The following is a 23,346-nucleotide window of genomic DNA, read 5'->3' as shown; positions in this document are numbered from 1 at the left end:
ACAGAGAACCTGATTTAGATCTGTGGACTCACTTCTGCAGCATCTTCGTCGCTTTGGTCATTTAAGAAAGGTAGAGACCTTGGTTTAAGATTGACATCAGTATTACTCTGGTATAGATAATGTACTATAAATTGTAAAATGAATGGAGTTAGAATCCACAATTATGTACCCCATATTCTACAAGTTTGATTTATGTATTCATTCATTCATTCATTCATTCATTCATTCATTCATTCAATAAGTAATTGTTTGCTTACTGGACATCCCCAGAGGGCTAGAAGGGAAATACTTGGAGTTTCAAAGAACATTGGCAGCAAAGTAGAGGTGTGGCAGGAGGAAAGAATCAAACCAAACTCATTACACAGAGTTGAACCCAGTGACTCATGTTAGATTTCCAATACTTCCTTTTTAAGGTACCTGAGGGTGGATTAGAGTTACCAACCTTTTGGTGAGCAAATGAGCCCTTAACTGTTTACATCACCAAGGAATGTGATAGAAGGAAAGGGAGAAAGAAGGAAGCATGCTCAAGGATTATGGGTGTGGCCACGCAGAGCTGCATCCCTCAGTCAGACTGTGGGGAGTTTGGAAAGGGCCTCTGGACCTTGTAAGGAAGATGATCCAACTTCCAGATTCAGAGATCAGTGGGTCTTGGGTGGAGCCTGAGAGTCTTTGTTTCTGACAGGCTCTTATGTACTTCCTGTGCTCCTGATTGAGGACCACACTCAATGCCAAGGGTAAAAAGTTTAGAGCTAGAAACCCCCAGCTGTACAGACTGGACACTTTCACAGTGACTTGCCTTGGGTACTGTTTGGGGGTGGCTTCAAAGACGAGTAATTCTGGGCACTTTGGGCAAGCTGAGGAGCAGACTCAGAATTGCCTTCACAAAAGCCCTTGGACTACAAGTGAATCAATGTCGGACTAGAAGTCAGCAGATAACCTAGAGGAATGGTAGCTGAGTCATAAGGAGCTGTGCTGCCAATCCAAAAGCAGGCAGTTCAAACCCACAAGCAGCTCTGGAAAAAGGTAAGAAATCTCCTTTTGTTTGATATACTGACTATGAAGATCCAATGGAGGGTCAGTTTGTGAGTCAGTTCCAACAGTGCATAAACATAACAATCTAATGGGATATGGTAACCAGCACCTGCTGCACCTAATGCATAGTTATTATGCATAACACCCTTTAATAGGATTTAATGAGGACTAAAAAAAAAAAACCAAACAAACACCCTCAAACTCATTGTTGTTGTGTAGAAACGGACGCAAAGGTAACTGTAATTTCCAAACCTATAAGAGGCATAACTTGCCTCCTTAGAGCTGCTGGTGCATTCGAACTGCCAGACAAGGTTCATAGTCATGTTATAATTCCACCAAACAAGTAGAAGGTATTGGGTAATAAACTGGCAAGTGCATAGGAAAAAATGGATCAAAAAAAAAGTAGGAAGTGTCAAGGCAATAGAGAGGGCAGATTGTAATTTTGGAAAGGCCTCCCTGAAAAGCTGATGTTTGACTGAAAGCAGCAAACATCAACCATTTGGATAGCTAGGAAAAGAAATTGTCAAGGCAGATGGACAAATAAAGACAGAGTAGTTCTAGAGAGTGTGGTACATTCAGGGAAGAAGGAGGCAGCGAGTGTAGGTGCAGCAAAGTTAGAAAGAAAAAGGAGTGGTAAACTCCTAGGGGGATGGAGAGGAACCTGTAGTGCCCAGTAGGTGGCTTTAGGATTTCAACTTTTACACTGAGTGAACTTTGTAGCTTTTGAGGATTTCAACAAAGAAGAGCAATTGTTGGGATTTCTGTTTTCATTCAGTCAATCTGGATGATTTAAGAAAACACTGTCTTCAGATGCAAGGCTGGAAGCAGAAAGGGTGGTGGGGAAGTGACTGCAAAGATGCAGGGGGGAGAGGCTAGGGGCTTGGGGGCAGCAGACAATTGGGTCAAGAAGTGGTAGAATTTCAGATGTGTTTAAAAGCTTTTGCCTTTGCACATCAATAGCCTGAGTGAGGTGTAAGGAAAAAGAGTCAAAGATTACAGCCAGGCAGTCACAACTAACAATGGGAAAAAAGTGGAGCAGCAATTATCTGTGCAAGGGAAGACGGAGGGGAGCAATTTAGATGAGAGTGCTAGGAAGTGGTAGGATCATAGACACATGCTAAGTTTCAGATGTCTGAGAGACTATCTAGTGAATATGTCAATCAAGAATATGTTCAGATTGACAAATCTCAAGTTCAGAGGAGATGTCCAGCCTGAAGGGATGTAATATTGGGGGCCATGAAAGCTTACATTGTTTTTAGAGCCTGAAGGGTAGAAAGGAGTGATTTACTAGGTTGGTTTGTTGTTGTATGTTCCTTTAGAAATTTATTTTAAAATATAAAAATTCTGTGTTCAAGGAAAAAGTAAAAAGGAAAGAGGACAAAGAGCTGAGCATTAGTGGGTGCCCATCTCTGGAGCACAGAGCATGGCAAAGGATTGGCAAAGGAAACGCAGCAGCAAGGAGAAGCCTATATAGGGCATCTCGGGAAAACCAAACTCATAGCTGCCGAGTCGGAACCAACGCACAGCAACCCTCCACTGGGTAAATCACTGGTGAGGAGACTGTCCATCTTTCTTCTGAGTAATTGCTAGTGGATTCGAACCATCAGGGAGACACAGCATTCAGGCTAGCAGTGCAGATTCTTATGGACTATGAGGATCTTTTTCCTCTGACCCCCTTCCTTTCTGAAAATGATGTCTTTTTCGAAGGACTAGTCCCTCTCACAAAATACCTACAGTATGTGAGAGAAAGTTTCACTCTCCTTGTCTCTAAGCAGCACTTTGTTTGCACTTCCTCCAACACAAACCTGTTTGTTTACTGGGAAATCCATAGGATATTCAGGACTCTTCTCCAACATCACAATGCAATGGCATCTGTTTTTCCTCAGTCACCCTCATTCATTGTCTTTAAGTGACCTCAAAAAGCCATAACCAACAAGCCTAGTGCTATTGATGGACCACAGTAAGTGGGGAGAACAGTCCATAGACTGACCAGTGAATATTTCATGATTGTCTGTCTGGGAGCAGGATTTGGGAAGTGATGAAGACTGCATCAAAATGAGTTCAAGAGAAATGGGAAAATGGAGAGTGAGTCTAGGTAAATGCATCAAAGAGTTTGCGAGGAAGGGACGATAAAAAGTGAGGTATAGTTGCAGAGGCTATTATTGTTAGGTGTCAAGTGCATTTGAAAACTGGACAATGAAAAAGGATGATAGAAGAATTTACACTTTTGAATTGTGGTGTTGGGGGAAAGTAATGAACAACCCATGGGGTGTCAAAAGCCAAACAAGTCTTGGAGAGAGTGTAACCAGGGAGCTCCTTAGAGGCAAAGTTGATGAAACTTGGTCTCACACACTTAGGCTATTGGACAGGTAGACAGAGGTATATGATTTTATTCCCCCTGAAAAGGAAAAATAAAAACACCAAAAAACAACACAGCACAGTCTGGAAATGAGAATGGTTCAGTAGAGAAAGCAAAGAATTGTTAGAGCAATATTCTAAACAAGCAAGGCAGGATCAGGAAGGCTTTAGGGGCTGGACCTTAGCTTAGTGGATGGTTTATCTAGTCTAAAAAAAAATGCAAATGAGAGGTTAGCAGAACACATGGATATTTCATTAAGATATGAAATGTAATCCCATTTTAATCTTTTTGTCTAAGTTGGCTATTATTAAACAGAGGTCAAAAGAAAACCAACCAATATTCAATTATATAAGAGGCCACTTCCCCAATGAATTCCTTAAAAGACTGTTTGAAAGAACAGAACAATTATGTTTATATAATAATTTGTGGCTTGATATAAATACATTTTGGAGTAGTATGTACTTGACCCATTATATCCAATGTAAAAAAGATAGGGAGCGTCTAATGGCAACCAATAAAAAGCCTTCAAAAAGAATATTAATAATATATGTTGTAGTGAATGTCATTAGCCCAGCCTTTCTTCTAGTACATTTTTCAATGATATGATAGTATTTATTTACCCTAGGTTATTAGAGAGTGAATAGTCACTAGCCTTCAATTTTCACATCAATTGCAGAAAATGGTTCCATTTTCCACAGAGCCTGGAATTGAAATTGACTTAGCATCTCAGAACTGTCAGAAATTTCTTTTACGAAAAGGTTTGCTTTCCAGAGACTATAAAGTAGGTGTCATCCTTGACACTTGCATTCTATATTCATGCTGCAGGTCCGGGCAGGTGTAGGGGGAGAACCCCCAAACCATGCAAGAACGTCAGAAAAGGTCTTAGCAGCTCAGCCGTCATGCTTTTTGCCTCCTCTGGTTGCCTATGCAGTCAGCCCGGGTGCCTTGCATGTCAGAGGCTCTCTATTTAAAGCTGCTAACAAGAGAAAAGAATATGAGAAGAATATGATATCAGCTACCTAGACTTGTCTTTGCTAACAGGTCAGTCTGACACTTATTTTCCTGTGTTGAAAACAGGAACCTCTGTCTCCATTCAAATTAAAAGAAGCATACAATGCATTCTTTACGGGTTGACAAATTAGGAACTTATTCCAAGGGAATGACACATTTATGCATACATATAAAACAAAATTGTCTTCTGCCCAGGTGGCAAATAAGAAAACAAATGAAACGATACAAAATCACTCTAATTTCCAGTTCTCCTCCCCTTCTTTACTTTCAATGATCTGCTTTTGTGTTTGGTTTTGATATGCATGGTTTTCTATCTACAGGACTCTTTTAAGCTGCATTCCCTAAATCACTGATGATTACATGGGATTACACAGGATGCCATTTAAAGTTATCAGTGAGAAAAGGGTCTTGTAAATCTGTATTAGCCTTGAGTCATAAATAACTATAAGTCTCGGCATTCCTAAGATGAAGAAACATTCTCTGTCTCCTGCTCATAACACAGGCTTTAGGGGTTTTGCTTGTTGGGGTAAGAACAATAGAAATTGCAAACAGTTATGAAGTCTGAGAGGAGAGAAATCCTTCTTAGAGGGACTCAACCCCATTCCATAATGCATTTTATTAAATTGTTTTCTTTCTTATCTTAACAGGTATTTTTCAATAAGATGTGATTCTAATATTCTCAGGAATTGGAGTCAACTAAAGGCAGCCTTTGTCTGAAACCCCAAGGGGTGGTGGAGTTAAGACTTCTTACAAGACATAAGGTTAAATAAGCTTAAGTAAGGAGAGTCTTCTTGCACCATTTGGATCAGTGATGAAAATACTTGTCCAGACAGGCTCTTTCTAGTAACATTTCTAATAAAGGGTGTATTCTTATTCCACATGTTCTCAGCAAACCTGGGAATGATCTTTTGCCAAATAGTTTCTATTCTTCTCTCACTGAAAAACTGAACTCATTCAGTTCTCCAGGAGCTCAGTCAGATACTTAGCTCCCCAACTCCCACATCTTTTGTCTAAAGTCCATAACCCATAAAAAGAATCAAAGCTAACCTGTGCTACAAAGTGCAAACTGGTCTCTTTGATTATCAACCTTTGTACTCACTGCATTTCATGGTGAAGATGTGACTCTCCCAGCCCACAGCTCCCCACCTCTGCACGTCTGGTTTGTTAACAACTGTCCACGTGCCAGCACTCCTCTGGCCACTATGTGAAACAGTGAAACCAAACCAGTAGTGGAATTCCTCATATTCTTGAAAGTACAGATTCTAGCATTCAGTGGTACATGCTGAATATGTCAGCAGCTGGGACCATGGTTTTCCACTATGTGGAAAAGTCAATAATGAGGGGAAAAATGAAAGAAAAATATAAAATTCTTCTTCTGCCCCTTCAAGCAGCAAGGTAAACCCTTAAGCTTAGAATCAAGATCAAAAAGGTCCAAACTGATCAAGGTGGAAACAATGCAACCATCAAAACTGCTGATGTCGTAAACAAAATGTGTCAACAGCCGCTAAGAAGTCGTTAAAAGTAAATTTATTGTTTGTTTAAACAAAAAAAAAAAGTAAAAGAAAAACCGATTGTGCAATATGTGCTGCTCAAGACCTTTTTGAATCTGGTTTGGTGCTCATCTCTTCTCGGGCTTCAGTTTGGCAAGGCTAAACGAGAAACACGGTACAGACACACAGTTAGTAAAAGCAAGGAAGGAAGCGACGAGAATCTGTGTTTCCTATTCCCTCAAAAGCCTGCTCATATGCTAAGCTGTGTAATTCAAAACTGCTAACATTGAGTTTTAAAATCTAATCGAGTTCACTGTGTTCTGAAAACTATGATATTCTTAAACGAAAAAGATAGCAGTAGATCCAGTTTCAACCAAACAAGGTTTCAAATGAAATTATCTATTTCTTCTTGCAGAACTGAATAAAACAATGCTGCAGGGACCCAGGTAATCATTTCAAATGTGATCGGAGGATTCAATTTGAATGGTGCTACTGCAACATTGCCTTTGTTTCAGCCTCCCATGAAGACAGGCTCCTACCTACCATGTATGGACACCCCATGAAATGCATCTAAGGTGTGCAATACTGATGCCAATTTTAACTTTTAGAGTAGATGTTAATTCTGACATTTGGACAATAACAGTTTCAATGTGTACGCAAAGTGGTATCAAAATATACTGCACAAAAAAAAGGGGAGATACAATTTTATTTATTATAACATCTGAAACCATTTTCCTAACTACCTTTCATGATAATTTTTGGTCTTTCCAATTTGGAGATGTGGCACTGCGATGGCCTAACTGATAGCTTGCTGAGCTGCTAATCAGAAAGGCGACCATCTCCATCATTTGAAATGTACTGGCTCTTCCAGTGAGGAAAGATTTATATTTAATATATTTATATTAAGATCAAAAATCCAATGAAGGGAGCTGCTATGACAGCAGTATGTGAGTGAGAATTGGAGATGGAAACTATGGGGGAATCTGGTTGCTTTATAATGCTGTTGCTTTCTTTTAAAAAAGTTAAGCTACATATCTCCATCCTTCTAAAGTGCATACTTGGTTCCCTTCCTACTGGCAACTTTGTAAAACTGAAGAGTTAGCTGAAAGATTTTGTAGTATTACATTTCAATAACCAAGTATCAGAGAATCAAGTATACATGAAGATTCAAAACCTCAGACCTTCCCTCTGTCATGTTTGGAGCACAGACTGATTATATTAACAAGTCATGTTTATCGGTTTTTTAAGCACACTCAGGTTCTTTCTATGTACTCTTATCTAAGTAGGGGCAAAAGGAGTCCCATACATTCTAGAGTAAACAGCCCTGAAGGTATCCTGGTTAAGTGCTCAGACTGTTAACCAAAAGGGTTCCAAATCCCCTGCCACTCCTGGAGACAGGGGTGTGGCTGTCTGCTGCTGTACAGAGTACAGCCTGGGGAACCCTCCCGGGTTTTGTACAGAGCTGCTACGAGTCAGAATCAATTCAAAGACAATGGCTGTTCTTCCCCCTTTTACCTGTTTTTGATTTTCCCTTTGGTTTATGTGCTAAAGATGATGTAGCAGGTACAAGGAGAAATTAGTATAAACACAAAACACTTTCCATTTGCTATTTGATTTCTTACAGATTTAAATCTGTGATTTAAAACTTGTATTAAGGCGGTTTTTGCACTTCACATACTCCATAATTTATAAACAGAAGAGTGATTCAGAGGACTCACAATGTTCCTTCCTAGAGCTGTTTATCAATAATTAAATCATTCTTGTGACTGCCATTCAATGTGAGAAATACAAAGTCATGTTGCCTGTAGATGCCAGTGAATAAAAAGCCTTCCCCAATGTTCTATCATTTCCTCTGATACAGAGTTCAAAACATGATCTATTTATTTAATTCTCATCAAATTCAACCAAACTAATCACAAATGACCTATAGAGGTAGTGGTCGCTGGAAGGTGGGAACTGAGAACTCTGTTTTTGAAGGTAAACAGTTTATTATTTCAAGCTCATGAAAGAAGCCCAAATGCTGCTGCAAACATGTGTAATGTTAGATTTCCAATAATTCACTCTACTTAACCTCTTCTATTTGTTATCTGAACCACAAAACAGAAACGAAAGTAAGAAATATAATCATGAATACACACAGAACCTTGCTCTGTGCTTCTTGCCAGCATTAGGTTGCCACTGAACCTCCTTATAAACTATATGAAGAAATGGACATACTTATACACATCCTGACTAAGTTATTTAAGAACAACACAACTAATGAAATCACATCCTAGTCTCTGCAGAAGAAAAAAAGAAAGAGCTAATTTTAAACTCTTACCATATTCGCCTATGTTGTTTAAAAGGAAAGAAACAAAAAATCCATATTAGTGGCAAAAGTAAAAAGCAGTGAGTAAAAAATGTAGTTCTAAAAGATTTTTAATGGCTTAACAAAAATCTAGCAATGTGTCTCAAGAACTAATGACATATAATAATGGAGTGAAAGAAGGATTAAAACCAATGTTTAACAAAAAGGGGGGGAAAGTTTGTTTAATGTTTTATAAATCATTTTCAAAGAGTAATAGTTGAAAAACTTGAAGACTTTACCTAAGTCCATGTGATAAGTGTTGGCGTATGTTTAATCATCAGGTCGCCTGAGAGAATAAATTCTTTATTGTGTAATTTATAGTTTTCCATGGTGTAAATACTCCACCAGGGTTGATTTAAAACTACCAGTGTGATGCCATTGAGTATGAAGTTGGGAAGAAACACTTCCCAACACCATTGTAAGCCATGCAAACATACTGTGTTTAAGAAACTTCAAAACAGCCAAAATAATAATAATAAATAATAATAATAAAATAAAAATAAAGACATTTTGTGTTTTCAGCATTAGCTAACTTTAATACAATTTTCTCTATTTTTTAATAAGGGCTGTGTTTGTTTAATTTTAGCAGCTTGTAAAATTCCTGAAAATTTAATAATGAGCTCTTGCAAGCCAATATAAGGCCAGCTCCAGCAAACCACTGATTCCATATATCCAAAGGAAACTCTAATGGCTTAGTGGGTAAAAAAATTGTGCTGCCAACTCAAAGGTTAAAACTTCAAATCCACCAGCTGCTCCAGGGGAAAAAAATGACCAATCTTCTTCTACGTGATTTACAGCTTCTGAAACTTGCTGAAGGGCCAGCTATTGTCAGTTCCAACTCAAAAGCACATAGCAGCAACAACAAAACATATCCAAAAAGCCTGGCAATCAGTGATGATAATGGTTTTTTAAATAAAAACAGCTATTCTTATATGCAGGGAGAATATTAGTCTACTTTTAAAAAAAGGAAATATTCAACCACTGTTGAAGTTTATTCTCAAAAGAAAGCAGGCTATGATAGCTACAAATGGGATGGTTTCTTTATCACAGAAATGGCTTTCATTGCCAACTATGGGTACAGTGTATAGCCAGAGTTGTAGAAAAAAAATTAGGTGTGTTATAGGACTCAGAGCAAAATAGGGGCTTTGTTGTACTGCTATCAGGGTGGCTTTAAAGAATTTCTAGTTCCCCTACTGATCTCAAAAAGAAAACTTACTATGAGTCATCTTTACTTTTGGAATTGTAAGTTGCAAAAAAAAACATTTTTGAAATTAATGTCATCCTACAAAGTTAGAACTTTCTTATTTCATGACAAAAGCAGAGTGTTTTATGTAGCACATAAATGTTGGGTAAGGTAAGGAAACTAGCAAACAAGCCATTATCTTTCTACAAGGGACCAAAAAAAGCCACCGGAAATGAGACTGCTAGAAGGCGGATGTGAGTCTCAAGGGAAGTCTTCCTTCCACCTCTTAGGCTCTAATTTAAAGAAGACAGTCGTACAAAATTTCTTAAATTTTAATTGATGGGCAGCAGATTTCTTTCTGTGCTCTCTGTAAGGGCTCGTTTATGAGCTGTCAGTTTGCATATAGCGAATGAAAAGCCCCCTGGCTAACAGAGAAACCGAAATAAAGTGGCAGTTAGAGCAAGTTCATCCCCTAAGTGTTCCTGGACATGGAAAATAATGAAGAAAGATGATCTGCCTGAAAACGCATTCAGAAGCAGCAGTATATAAACAAGACAAATGCTAATGAAAAACTATGAAAACACAAATGCTCTGAAGCATTAGAGCTGGGAATCCAATCCCATTTAAATTAAAGATAATACTACTCATAGGCCAGGCTTTGTGTTTCTGCTCCTCTAGCTGGTGAACGCCTTCCATGCACTTTCCTGAATAAGGCATCTCTAGAACACATCTGTTGTGCTATGGAACCTGCAGGCAATGCCATGGTTCTTCCACTTTCCAGACATGACTGATCTATAATTCCCTGAGTTATTGGGGTCAACCTTAGGATTATAAATCAAAACATTCTATGAAAATGAAAACTCTTGCTCACATTTTACAATTACAAAACATAGGAAAAAGGAAGGGATCCATGGAGCAGGATAACTACTTTTTGAAGAGTCAAGTAAGTGGCTGTGCTGTATGTTTTCAATTTCAAACCATCATCTTGATATGTTTAGGGGTTTAATTTATGGAGCAATCAAGCAAGTTTTATATTTAACATTAAATGCCTGAATATTATAAATCACCTGCTATGAACATTTATGGGGGAGTTTCTGTGCAACTTCTGAACAACTTGTCACTTTTATTGTTTAGCAATGATTTGCAAAAAATGATATGCTAAGTAATCCTAGAGCATAATTTAGGGACACAAAAACAACTGTCAAGAAACAGGCAGAGACTATGCTTAATGAAATCTTTACAGACTAAAGTAATAAGTATTAAATTAATCAACACAGCTTAATTGAAGCTCTATTTGTAACATTTTTATTAGGCTTGTTATTAATGAACCTTTAAATGCTACCACTAACTTGAGCTCTCTGTTAAATTTAAATAATGAACCATTGTTCACACACAAAAAAAGAACAAACACTGCTTTAATAGCCCTTTGTCTCAATGGGGCTTTTTACTCTTACGCATCGCTAAGATACAGACATGTCCCTCCTTTCCTCTTGCCAACTTATTTACATGGTTGGCAGGATATCATCTCTGAGACTGCTAAAATGGTCTGAATTAACTATGGTGAAATTTCTTTAAGAAATACAAATACAGTACCTAACACTGGAAAATAGACAAGAATTCTCAACCTGAAACATGTCTTCAAATCTATGCTTTCATCAGTAACTCTTAAGAAATTCACACTCATAAGCTTAGATTGTTTAGTTGGGATTAGAAAAGTACTTACCTGAACATGTCTCCCAGGCCCTTCAGCATCCCCTTCTTGGCTTTAATCTTCTCCTTTTCTTTGTCTCTGTCTTTCTTCTTATCTTTGGCAGTTTTATCCTTTCTTCGGTCAGTCTTGTCACCTTTCTCTTGGTTCCCGTTCATCTGTCTCTCCAAGGAGTGCGAGGGCTGGTCACTGGCAGTGGATACAGACTCTCGTCCAGACCTTGAGCTTTCTTCTGTGTCTTCTTCCACTTGGAAAATTAAAAAACAAACAAATAAAACAAAAAAACAAACCAAAAGAATAGAAAACAAAACAAAAATATAGTTAACTATACTGCCAAAAAATCAGAAAAATAAAACACACGGACCCCTGATGATATAATCCACAGGGATGTGTGTGGCTAACACAAAAGTGGTATCTCTGAGGGTTCAGATCTCGGTTTGATGGGAGAAAGATGGGCCATCTTTTTTCCTCCAATTCACAACTTCTTAAAAACCCACACAAGGGTCAGCTAGGAAGAAGCTTCAACTTGACAGCAACAAACGAATGAAAATATATCTAAGGATTTGGCTTTCCCATTTTCCTTAATGTAACTTTCTGTTATAGTCTGGACCACCCAGACATGGATTATACTGCTATTGGTTTCTTAAATAGAATTAGAAATGAAAATGTGATGGCATGATTTCCATGTACAAGAGTATTATTAGTTAATGATGTACAATGGTGAGAAAGCAGAAGCTCCCTGACTGGACAGCATCCATTCATCACAGTACTCTCTGCACCACAAAAGATTTATTTCTGAGAGGTGGTTCAAATCCACCAGCTGCTCCAGGGAAGAAGATAGGCAATCTCTTCCCATGCTTTTTCTGCCTCTAAAAATGCACTGGTGAGTCAGCTGTAAATTGGTTCTCACTCAACAGCAATTACATAGAACTCCTTGAGGACCTGTCTACAACGTTTGCAAAACAAGAAGAAAATTAGCATCTTTTCTCAAAACACTTAATTTCTTTCTGAGTAAAGACAAGATGGAATTGATCTGATTTCTCTATCATCTTAACTATTTGCTAGTAGCTAGTGGCATAATCCTGGTGTATAAGTTGCTATACCACAGTCACTTGTGGTTGCTGTGAGGCTGAACACTGTGACACTGATGTGTCAACTGTGTTAATGGTTGGTTACCCAATGCGAACAGAGAGTGGGCGGAGCTCCCCGATTAAAACAAGTTTGGAAGCAGGAGTGGTATCCACTTCCGTAATAGCTTGCCTCCGGAAACCCTATGAACCTGGAGAGAGGATGAAAGTCACGCAAGCGTCGAGGACTCTCCTTCATAGGGCCGCTGTGAGTCACCTGTGACTCAACAGCACTTAACAACAACAGTGGCATAATATGTAAGTCAGGCTGCCAACCCTGAGGTTGGTGGTTCAAATGTACCAGGTGCTTCATGGCAGACAGATGAGTAACCTCCTGCCATACAGATTTGCAGCCTCAGATGCCCAGTGATGGGCTGCAATGAGTAGGAATCAGCAGGACAGCTGTGGACTGATTACTTGCTTGCTTGATTATCTATCTATTTATCTAGTGTCTACAATATCCAAGGAGCCCTACTGACAATACATCACATGTTTGGCTGTTGACAGAAAAGTTGGCAATTTGAATCCAATTAGAAAGATGTGACAGTCTCTTCTCAGGAAGATTTAGTCCCAGAAACCTAATGGAAGTTTGCCATGAATGTGAATTGACTTGATGGCAATAGGTTTCTCTGTTATATCAATGTCCACATAAGAACATCTTTCCTTGCATTTCCAAATATGCCCATCTGTGCTTTCTGCACACCAAAGACTGTTATGCGTGTAAGACAACTTCACAGTCTTTGTAACATCGTCTTGGCACTATACAAAGCCAAATTTTAAGTAAATGCTATTATATATTCTAATCGTAAATACTTGTACATGTCTGTCTGCATCATGGTAGCTAAAGAGGTTAATGGAGTTTTGAAAATAAGCTAATTAATAACCTCAGTTCTTTGAACTTTGCAGATAAAAGTTCTACTTTATGATAACAATGTTCAAGGATTTGGGAAAAAAAGCCCCGATTTAGTTAATATATGGCCCCATGGTTCTTCAATACCCAAAACATTAGGCATTTGGAGAAGTGACAGCTCAAACAAGATGCCACCTATCAAAAAATTCTAAGAATTTTTTATGTTAAGAAAGAAACATTAATTTAAAATTTACATAATATCCATTTTCAGAAATAATTTTGAGGCTGGTTATCTAATGTCACCTTCCAAATATAGCAAGAATTACTGGGACTTGAGGTTAGCCTTTGAATGGTAAGAATTATGGTAGTTTCCCCCCCCCCCAGCATCAGCAAATACATTAACATTCTGTTTTTCTGAGCTTCTTGTCACACAGGCCTTCTTCGGTATATTCACAAGAATCAAACTAAATCAAAATACTGTATCTTCAAGAGAAATTGTGTTTTTCTTCCTACCAGAAAGAAGCCATGCAATTTATCAATAAATAATATGAAAAATATAATAATGCCAGTGGAAATAATTCTAATAAGCTTTCTGCTAGCAATCCATACGATTCTGAGAAGATACTATCGGTTGGGATGGGATGGTAGTGGTTAAATAATATGACTTTTTTCAAATGCCAACTATTTAGCATAAAACAGAAAAATAAAAAAGCATAGTTGGTTCCCCCCTCCCTTGTCACATTTGGTTAAAAACATGAGGCGACATTTCACATCCCAGTTGGTCATGCCCTAAAGTGCCAAAGAGTAAAAATGTCACAGAATCTAAATCTGGAAGGTCCACTGGAGATCATTTAGTCCATCCTTTTCTATTTATGGTTGAGGACACAGACACTCGGAAAAAATTTTCAGACCAGCAAAAATACTAGAGTCTGGTGCTCCTTTACTTATATTTATTGTAAGTTGAACTCCAAGTCTTTCTAGTAGTCTAGTGGGTGAGAGTTGCACTTCCAATTCAGATGTAGGTGGTTTGAATCCACCAGCTGCTCCAAGAGAAAAACACACTCCTCGAGATGATCTAAAGCTTATGAAAACCTACACTGCAAGGCCAGCTAGGAGTTGGTTCAGACTAGACAGTATATAACTACAAGGATATACTTGAACTCTAGCAAAATCATTTTATACTTCCTGATATATTAAATATATTTTTAATAGCCTACAGACAACTGTAAACTGAAAGCATTTTTTAAAACATTAAATGTTGCTACCTTTAGAACTTACATTGTAGCAGATTGCAATCTGCTTCTTTTTTTTTAAAATCAACTCTGTAACTGAACACTTCCATGCTTCATAGGCCCTATAATTGGGTTACCTATTGCTCAATCACTACATCATCTTCCTGAAAGATTAATTCCAGCAGTCAGCATGGCATTTCAGAAACCTATTGTGTGGTTACTTAAAGCTATGACTTCACTTGTTGCTGTTGTTAGGTTCATAGCAGATCTGAACTCCATCCTATACTGTGTCACGCTTACAATCCCTGACACACTTAAGCCCATTGCTGCAGATTTATACTCGGGGGGGGGGGGGGGGGGGGTATGTCCATCAAGAAGGTGGGTCAATTGAGCGCAGTAATTCTGGAACTGATTCTGCTGTCTCCTTGTTGTTAGATGCCTTCAAGCCATCTGACTCATGACAACTTGATGCACAAAAAGATAAGGTCTTTGTGATCTGCTGGATTTTCACTGACTGATTATTTGTAACTAGATTACTACTCTTTGTATCTCACATTGGTTTCATTTGGAAGTTCTACTGAAATATGTTCAGTCTAGAAATTTAAAAAATTCCTCCTCATTATCATTTAATTGCAAACTAGCCTTTCTTCAAAGAACATAGTGGCTTTAAAAAAATGCTGCTTTTCTTCTTTAAAAGTAACTATAAAGGAAATGTGCTTGTCTGCTACTCTGTTGTTTGTAATCACACTTCCTGATGCACATGGAAGATGCAAATCATGGCTTAACAATAAATGCTGAGTTGGCCTATAATATTTACTTGTGGTCCTGACAGACAACACAGGGAGAGAATACACAGGCCAACTGGCTGAAGGGCTTACAATCTATGCATACGCAGGCTTGTCAATGGAAGCCCCCAGATGAGTGAAACTTGAGCTTAAACAGGGTTACAACATGGTCAGCAAGGCTGTGTCCTGCCACTGTGCAAAGCACTGATCAACCCACTGAAAATGGGTGTGGCTTCAACACTGAGATTATGGACCAAACCAGTTTGACTCTAAAGTTCCTGACAGCTGCAAAACTCCTTCCACTAGTATATATAAACTAGGTATATAGATGCTGGTCAATTTTTTGCAATTCTTACACAGAAAGTTCCTTTTACCCACTAGCTCTATGTACAATATTTTATCACAATTCCATCTTCTCAGACTTTAAGCTCCTAAAATAAGAACTTACCAGACGTGCCAGGCAGATAACATCTATTCACTGGGGGTTGTTTAAATGCAAGACAGTCAACCTTGACTTCTGACTTTGTCTCAACACAACTAACTCCTATCCAACCTCTAGGTACCACCAGCCTTCTCTTTTCAGAATAATGTCTACTCTCCACTGATAAAGTCTGACAAGATTAGCCACCACCTACCACTGTAACACTGGGAAAGTCTATTGTACTTAGATTAGCTCTAATCAGTTCTAGTATATTGTTATGCTATTGTTGCTAGTACAATATCTACTGTGTAATGGATTTTATAACCCTTTATGTGGTCTGGAATGATAAACAAAAAATGAGCTCAATAAATGTAAATGGCTTAGTCTTTCACAGCCCCCATTATCATAAATCATGAATGGAAGTATCAGTAGCAATTCTGCTAGTTTTCTGCCTAATAGTTTTGGCAGAAGTACAAGGGGCATATGTCTGCTCTTGGCTCAGTAACAGAATAAAGGCAACTAACTATATGCTGAAGTTGGAATTGTTGCCAATTCTTTTCATATCCACAGCCATATTCTGGTATATGTAATACAACTTGTTTTTTGAATTGGATGAAATGGGGGGTAGGGGGGAGATGTAATGTCAAGTTTTTCATTAAGTTTGGGTTTTGTAACCTCATTTTTTAGGATCTAAATGATAAGCCCAGGTTCCTGATTCAAGCAAGTAAATGGTTTAAAATGATACTTGCACATTTGAAAATTCTTTATGCCTATTCTGAACATTTTAATTTAAATAATACATTATATCACAGAGAGTCGTCTGGGGGTATCCTCAGTTAACTAATCCCACTGAATGCCAGCTAATTAAAAATATTTAGCAATATGTAACTTCATATGTACAAACATAAGATGTTCTTTTAGAGTACTGCCTATATATGCTTGGAATTCTAAAATTATCTAATAGGGGGGAAATCATCTTCCAATTCCCCCATAACTATATAGAAACATTGGGATTTTAAAATGCTTCAAAGCTGGTCACATGTTTATTTTAAATATATATTCAGGATTACTCAAAAAGCAGTCAATATTACTCACTTATTCTCATTGACATTGAGTTAAAATCAATGTATTGCTGACCCACCAATGTGTGTTTATAACCTGTAAATTACATGGGAGGAGACTGCTTATCTGTCTCCCATAGAGCAACTAGTGGATTTGAACCACTTCCCTCTGGGTTGGCAGCACAACGTCTTACCCACTAGACCAACAGACTTTCCCAACCAATAATAAGGTACAAAAAAGTGTTTGATTCCTTTATACGAACATAGAAAACAGCATTCATATGCATTCTTTTTCAAGTAAGGAAATAGTTAATATACCAGGATAAATTACATGATCTATTGTGTGCATACAGCAAATTAAAATGTAAAAACTAATCATCAACCTACATTTAGGCCATTTACTGCTTAAAATGTTATATACAGTGTTACATTATTTCCTCTGCAATTCTAGTCATCTTTACAGATTGTTTACTCTCCTTTTTGTAATAACCTGCACAAAGGAAGATGATTATCTCTTTCTGAACAAATAGAAATGCCTATTTTGGACTAACATTTCTGCTTCTTCTACTCTGTTCTATGCACTAAACTATCAACTACTTTCCCATGTGATTACCTATACAAAGAGGCTTTCAAGTTTCCTATTTCAAAAGGAGATATTACTTCTTTAAAGGAAGCAGCTTACTTCTCTTTAATGCAGCACAGTCATTGTGTAATTAAGATATAACTAATTAGCATGTTTTCAACAGATGCAAATGTAGCTCCATTAAAATTCTAGTCCATGTTACAAATTAAGCTACACTGTTTTGCAAGGTATCATGTTAGGACTGGGTCACCAAAAAGTCTGGGGAAAATGGGCACTTAGTGATTATGCAGAACACGGCTTTAGGTTTCAGCTGAAACACAACGTAACGTAGCTTCTGCGGGAGTAAATATTTCTATCCACTCATCATGCTCATTTTAATGTCAAAAGCTGATTCAAAGCCACATTATCATCAGGAGCCTCCCCTCCCTTTTTTTTTGAAATTATGGTCTCCACTTGTTTATTTAAAATCTTTTCTTGTATTTCTGCTTTTAATGAAAAGCATTCCAGTTTAGTTCAAGAATTTAAGTCCGTGGGATGGGTGAGTCAATATCTACACTGACCAATGGATTGCATGCCTTCTTGTTGTTAATCCTTGTTATTAATCCATGGCTATGAGATACGTAATGGTCCAATTGAACTGAAAATGAAAACAGGGTCCAAGCTTAGGATATATTTTTGCTCCCTTCTGATGGTCATGAACAAGGAAATAAAAGACAATTGTTGCCTTTTAGGTAACAGGAATACCTAATAAATAATAGAATCCATAGGGGAAAAATATGGCAGTCTATTTCTGTAGAGATTTCAAGCTTTGGAAAACCAATGAAACAGTTGTACTCTGTCCCATGAAGTAGCCATGAGTTGGACTTAATTCACAATAATAAGTAACAAGAGAGACTCAATAGTCCCAAGAAACATACAATTTACTTGTAAAGACAAAGGATAAATGTAAAAATCCTATCAATATTGATTCAGTTCTATTTCACAGGCTATTCCCTGTATACCACAAACTACCAGGTTTATAACACATTAGTATGGAAAATTTCACTGAGCTTGTATCATACATCCATCAGACACTACCAATTTTTATACATTAATATTAGGGAGAAAAACCTCAATGAAATAAAAATGAAACCTAAATTTTCAGGCACTGCACAAAGTACTGAATAGAAATCAAAAACATGGAGGAACAAATATTTTGTTCTTAGCTGAATATTCTGACTTTGGAATAGGAGAAAGATGTAGAAAATGAACAGCTAGTTATACAGATGGTATCGAACAACAGGATCTGCTTTTCTGGACTCTGACTTTTAACATTAGAACGATAAGCTCTTGGCAAGAGAAACAATTAGCTTTTTCTGAAAACACACACATAGCTAGCATGAAACAGGAAGACTTGAAAATGTTTCACATTAAAATATAAAGTTGAAATAATAAATTGATATCATGAAGATACAAGAGTGTTACAGAGCAGGAGGGGGGAGCAAACAGAAACGATCCAGATGACCAATTAAAAGTGTCATGACAGGAGGAGCATTAGCATTAGAGGGAAAGTTCCATTAGGCTTCCAATATATCTTACTCAACACAGGAATTTATTAAAAACACCAAAAATTTAAAAAATCTGCTTTGTGGGGGGCTGGAGGAGTGGGTAAGGGAAATGGGAGAGATCCAATGTGAAAAACAATATATATAAACTATGTAAAAAAAACCAAAAAACTATGTAAGAAAACCAGTATTTTAAAAAAGTAATATCTGTTTTGTGTTGGGGAGTGGAAACAATGAAGATCTCTTCTAAAACATGTAACCTTATTACAACAGACTGTTCTACATTTGACTTTGCATTCTAAAATTTTCTTTAATCTATATGATCATCAATATAGCAGGCAAGATGATCCTGGCAATAATGGTAGTGGGTCTATTATCATTACTACTTTCCCCCCTAAATGAAATGCTGTAGCACTCACACAATGAGAGCAGCCATTTCAATTCCTTACATCCTTGATAATTTACTTTTGATGCCCAGTTGTCTTTAGCATCCAGATGGTGGTCCACAATGGATGCTGCTTTTTGTCCATGGGGAAGACATCTAGTGAACAGAGGGCTTCCTTTGCCCCACTTTTGAGTGAATGCGCTCACCACACAATGAAAATGGTAAAACCCAAAACACAAATGTTGGAACCGCTACTGAAAAAACTATTTTAATTGAAATATTTGTTGGGAAACCTACATATGTTTTAATAATATACAAATTATTATTTATCACAGGGTGAGATTCCAGCTCACTGGTCACACCCTTCAAGAGAAAATCAAAACCAAAATGTAGTCAAATGAGAAAATCACGAATGGCTAGGAAAGCTGTGTTCATTTTGTCAATTTTGGATATGTCAAGATGACTATCTCCAAAAGCTAGTGTTTACAACAATGATGTCATAAAATCTACAAGAAATTTACAAAAAATACAATTCATACTAAGAAGTCTCAGATTCCATATAACCTGATGGCATTAGAAGGTCAAAGGGGAATGCAATTGGTTGAGAAGTTTCTTGAAGAAGGAAGATGATAGCCCAGTGCAAACAAATTATAAGGGGGGGGGGGTGCTTGTGTGAATAAAAAGTTGGAAGGGACCGTTAGCACAAGAACTTGACCAAGAGTTTACTGTGTCAGCTGAGACAGGAAGACCAGGTAAGAGGTGTGAGCTATAATTTCAGAGTGTAAATAATGAAGGCTGCGGCTAGACTGGAAAGGAGGATGAAATGATGAGCTGTCATGGGAGAAATTAAGAAAGCTCGGTAATGGAGTGGTTACACGGTGAGATGATGATTTCAAGTTTCTGAGCCTGGAAGTGTTAATGAGAGAAAGCGCATCATCATCATCCATCTTTAGGTGTGAGATGCTAAGCAAGTAAACACAGTTTCCTCTATTTCACCAGCACTGCCAACCATCATTATTCACCTGGATTATTGCATTACTATCCAACTAATCTTCACGACACCAGCATTGCTCTTTATGATTCTCTACCTGGTAAGCTATCCTACACTCGATGCTCCACAACAATATTGGTCTTTCTGTTTTTCTCTCTCTCTCTTTTTTTTTTTAAATTGTTGATCACAGTATTTAGGTTTAAGTCTTTGGCTGGGATTATTTTTTTGCTACCTTTTCAGCGGAGATATGATTTTAAAATGTCCCTGTAGTTAAAATGTGAGGTCTCCTGGTGTAGTCCATGGCAAGTTATGCTGCTAACTCCAAGGCCAGCAGCTCCAAAGGATGGGAACGGGAAATCTCCTGCTACAATTTACAGGCTCAGAAACCCAACCAGGAGTCAGAGCTGATTCGACAGCAGTGAGCTTGAATAGTTACCACAGCGAAAACACTTGTCATCATACTGCAAAAGGTAAAGTGAAAGAGGGAGATCTTCCACGAGATGGATCAACACAGTGGCTGTAAGAGTGGGCTCGACATGATGGAGTCAGAGTCAGAATGAAGGCACAGGGCAAAGGTCAGATCTGTTCACAGGGTCATTATGAGTCATGGTTGATCCCTAGAACCTAACTACAGTGTGTGTGTGTGTGTGTGTACACACAAGGCTAAAAGTCTATGCTTATTTTCATTCTTAAGAGAGAGGCTACTTTATTGTAGTTTGATTTATTGACATTTTATTTCAAAACATTAGCTGTAATGTCTCCCTTAGGGCTAGGGATTTTGAGCATTTCTTCATGTGCTTGTTAGCGATCTGAATGTTGTCTTTGGTGAAGTGCCTGTTCATATCCTGTGCCCATTTTTCTATTGGATTATTTACCTTTATCTTGTTGTGGTGCTCAAGTATTTCATAAATTCTGGTTATAAGTCCCTTATCTGATATGTTATTACCGAATACTTTTTCCCAGTCAGTGGCTTCCCTTTTTACCCTATTGGAGAAGTTTTTGGATGTGCATAGGGATTTGAGTCTTAGAAGATCCCATTCATCTACATTATCTTCTCCTGGTTGTAGGTTGTGACGTCTCCCTAAGCAACGTAAATACATTACTTCCTCTCTGGAATCCCCTGCTCCAATCACCCTTTTTTCCTGCCTCTTCCTGCCTGTAACATCAGTCTTAGGGCAACTCTGTCGTTTTTGTCCTGAACTGTTGACTTCTCTGAAGAGTATATTCCTGACCAAAGCTGTCGTTTCACTTTATAGGCTTGTCTTGTGCTTGGATGATAGGTGATGCCTGGGGACCAACATGTCCGGTCACTTGAAATGTTTTAATTGCTCTTTAAAGTCCTTATTTAGAATCTAAATCATGTGAGCAAGGCTGTCTGTAATCTAGTCTTTGAATATTTTAAACGTTAGTTTTTACTGTGGCCTCATCAGCATCGCTAGAACCTACTGATCAGAATTATGGCAGTCTTTCACCCTCCACATTCACATCCTCTACCAAGGATGGTCCTCACCACTTGTTTCCTTTACAGGGCTACTCAATGAAGAGGATTCACTTCAAGTAACAGGTTTTTTTTGGAGAAGTCCCTCTGTTTTTCTTTCCATTCTAATCCCATTAAGGCTCGGGGGATACTCATCCTTTGTTTCCATGGTAACCTGTGTTTTCCCTCTAACTGCATTTAATTTCACAGATTCTCAAGTGTTGGTTTACTTTTAAAGGGGAAAAACACCCTCCCCTCTCAGGAACTAACAGCCAAAGTGTCAGATTTTAGATGGCATAACTCACCCACCTCCCAACAATTAACTCCTTAAAGTAGTATTAGTGAAATGAGTTTTCCCATTTGGAGATTTGTTCAATGTTTGAGACAAATCACAGGACTAAGAATCAGAAAGTTTGCATTCTAAAATTCAGTAATTAATGTATGACTTGGTCAACAACTTAAATAGTTTCTTCTTAGAAGATAGTTAGAAGTCAGGGTTCTATAATTTAAAAACTTCATATGTGAGTTCTCATTGTACTTTTGAGTAAATTCTCAGGTTGACACATTAAAGAAATACACCAGGCTACTTGACATTCATAAAGCCTATAATATACTAAAAAAATTCTGAAACTTAATGAAAGCCACTTTTAAAACAAAACACATTTAACTCCTTAACTATTCAAATTAGCATTACAAATAATTTTTTTTAGCATTTCAGAATGGACGTTTTCATTAGCGAATATCCAATTTTTTTTAAAAAAAATCAAACAAATAAAGGTAATGATAAATGTTATCCGTTGTTGTTGATTGCCTTCTAGTCAAGCACAGCTCAAAGTGACCCTATGAACAAAAGGCCTGAAGCCCCTCTACAACTATTGACATTTATCAAAGTTCATAGAGTTTCCGGAGGCATGTATTTAGGAAGTAGATGCCACTCCTGCTTCCAAAATGTTACCTAGACACAATTAAGAGAAGAAAATCTCAGCTACTGAACGCAGTAGGTTACTGTTAAGTTCATAAAACATCAAAACCTGATCCTCTTAGAACTCTTATATTTTAAAAAAAAGAACTCTTATATTAACTAACTTAATAATATAATTTAATGGGGTTCCCCCCCATGTCTGATACTGCTAACCCGATGTATCAAGGTTAGACAGGATTAAGTTGCTCAAGGTAGAGTTTCAACAAGTCCAGGTCTGACTTAAGTAAATTGTCTTTCTCTTTTTTTGAGTTTTCATCATTATTGCCTTTTGTGGTTTTATCTTTAGAAACCTGTTATTTGAACAACCATTGAGTTAGTATCTGGGAATGGTAACATCAACAAATTGTAAGCTACAATCTTGTATGTAACTTGTACTATTAACAATAACCTTCTGCCACTGACTTGATTCTAACAGAGAGTGGACAGAGCAGAGCTGCCCCATAGGGTGTAAATCTTTACAAGAACAGACAGCCTCATCTCTCTCCCTTTGAGCAGCTGGTAAGTCACCATCATGTACCTCATATTAGCAGCTGAGTGATTAACCACACCACACCCGGGTTCCTTAACAATGATAAAGTATAAGAAAAACAGCCGCACACTCATACAGATCCAGATGGTGTAAGTGCAGTCTGTTTTAACTCAAATATGTCATAACTTGGGAATAATCTCTATATATTTTGGAGCAGTATATACACTGAGCATATACACTGAGGCCTGGTGGAGTAATCTGGGTGGAGTTGTGCTAATTCAACAGCAACACCTTTTCAGAGGTTCAAAA

General features: G+C 37.7%; 1 protein-coding gene across 12 annotated transcripts in view; it reads right to left on the bottom strand.

The window, feature by feature from the left end:
* The window catches only part of PARD3 (par-3 family cell polarity regulator), an 869,174-nt gene that overhangs the window by 283,750 nt on the left and 562,078 nt on the right, over positions 1–23,346 (bottom strand). For 9 of the 12 annotated variants that reach the window (XM_006888934.1, XM_006888931.1, XM_006888932.1 and 6 more), the window contains one exon: positions 11,146–11,377. In XM_006888934.1, the coding sequence (XP_006888996.1) occupies positions 11,146–11,377 (232 nt within the window). Of the gene's footprint in view, positions 1–5,911; positions 6,052–11,145; positions 11,378–23,346 lie in introns of those variants that run through there. The other 3 variants (XM_006888940.1, XM_006888941.1, XM_006888942.1) reach the window with 1 other exon arrangement.

Source organism: Elephantulus edwardii, unplaced genomic scaffold (assembly GCF_000299155.1).
Source record: "Elephantulus edwardii isolate Elephantulus edwardi_28Jun2011 unplaced genomic scaffold, EleEdw1.0 scaffold00073, whole genome shotgun sequence".
In the NCBI taxonomy this organism is placed as follows: domain Eukaryota; kingdom Metazoa; phylum Chordata; class Mammalia; order Macroscelidea; family Macroscelididae; genus Elephantulus; species Elephantulus edwardii.
The sequence above is the reverse complement of the archived record's forward strand: the minus strand, read 5'-3'. Positions and strand labels throughout refer to the sequence as shown.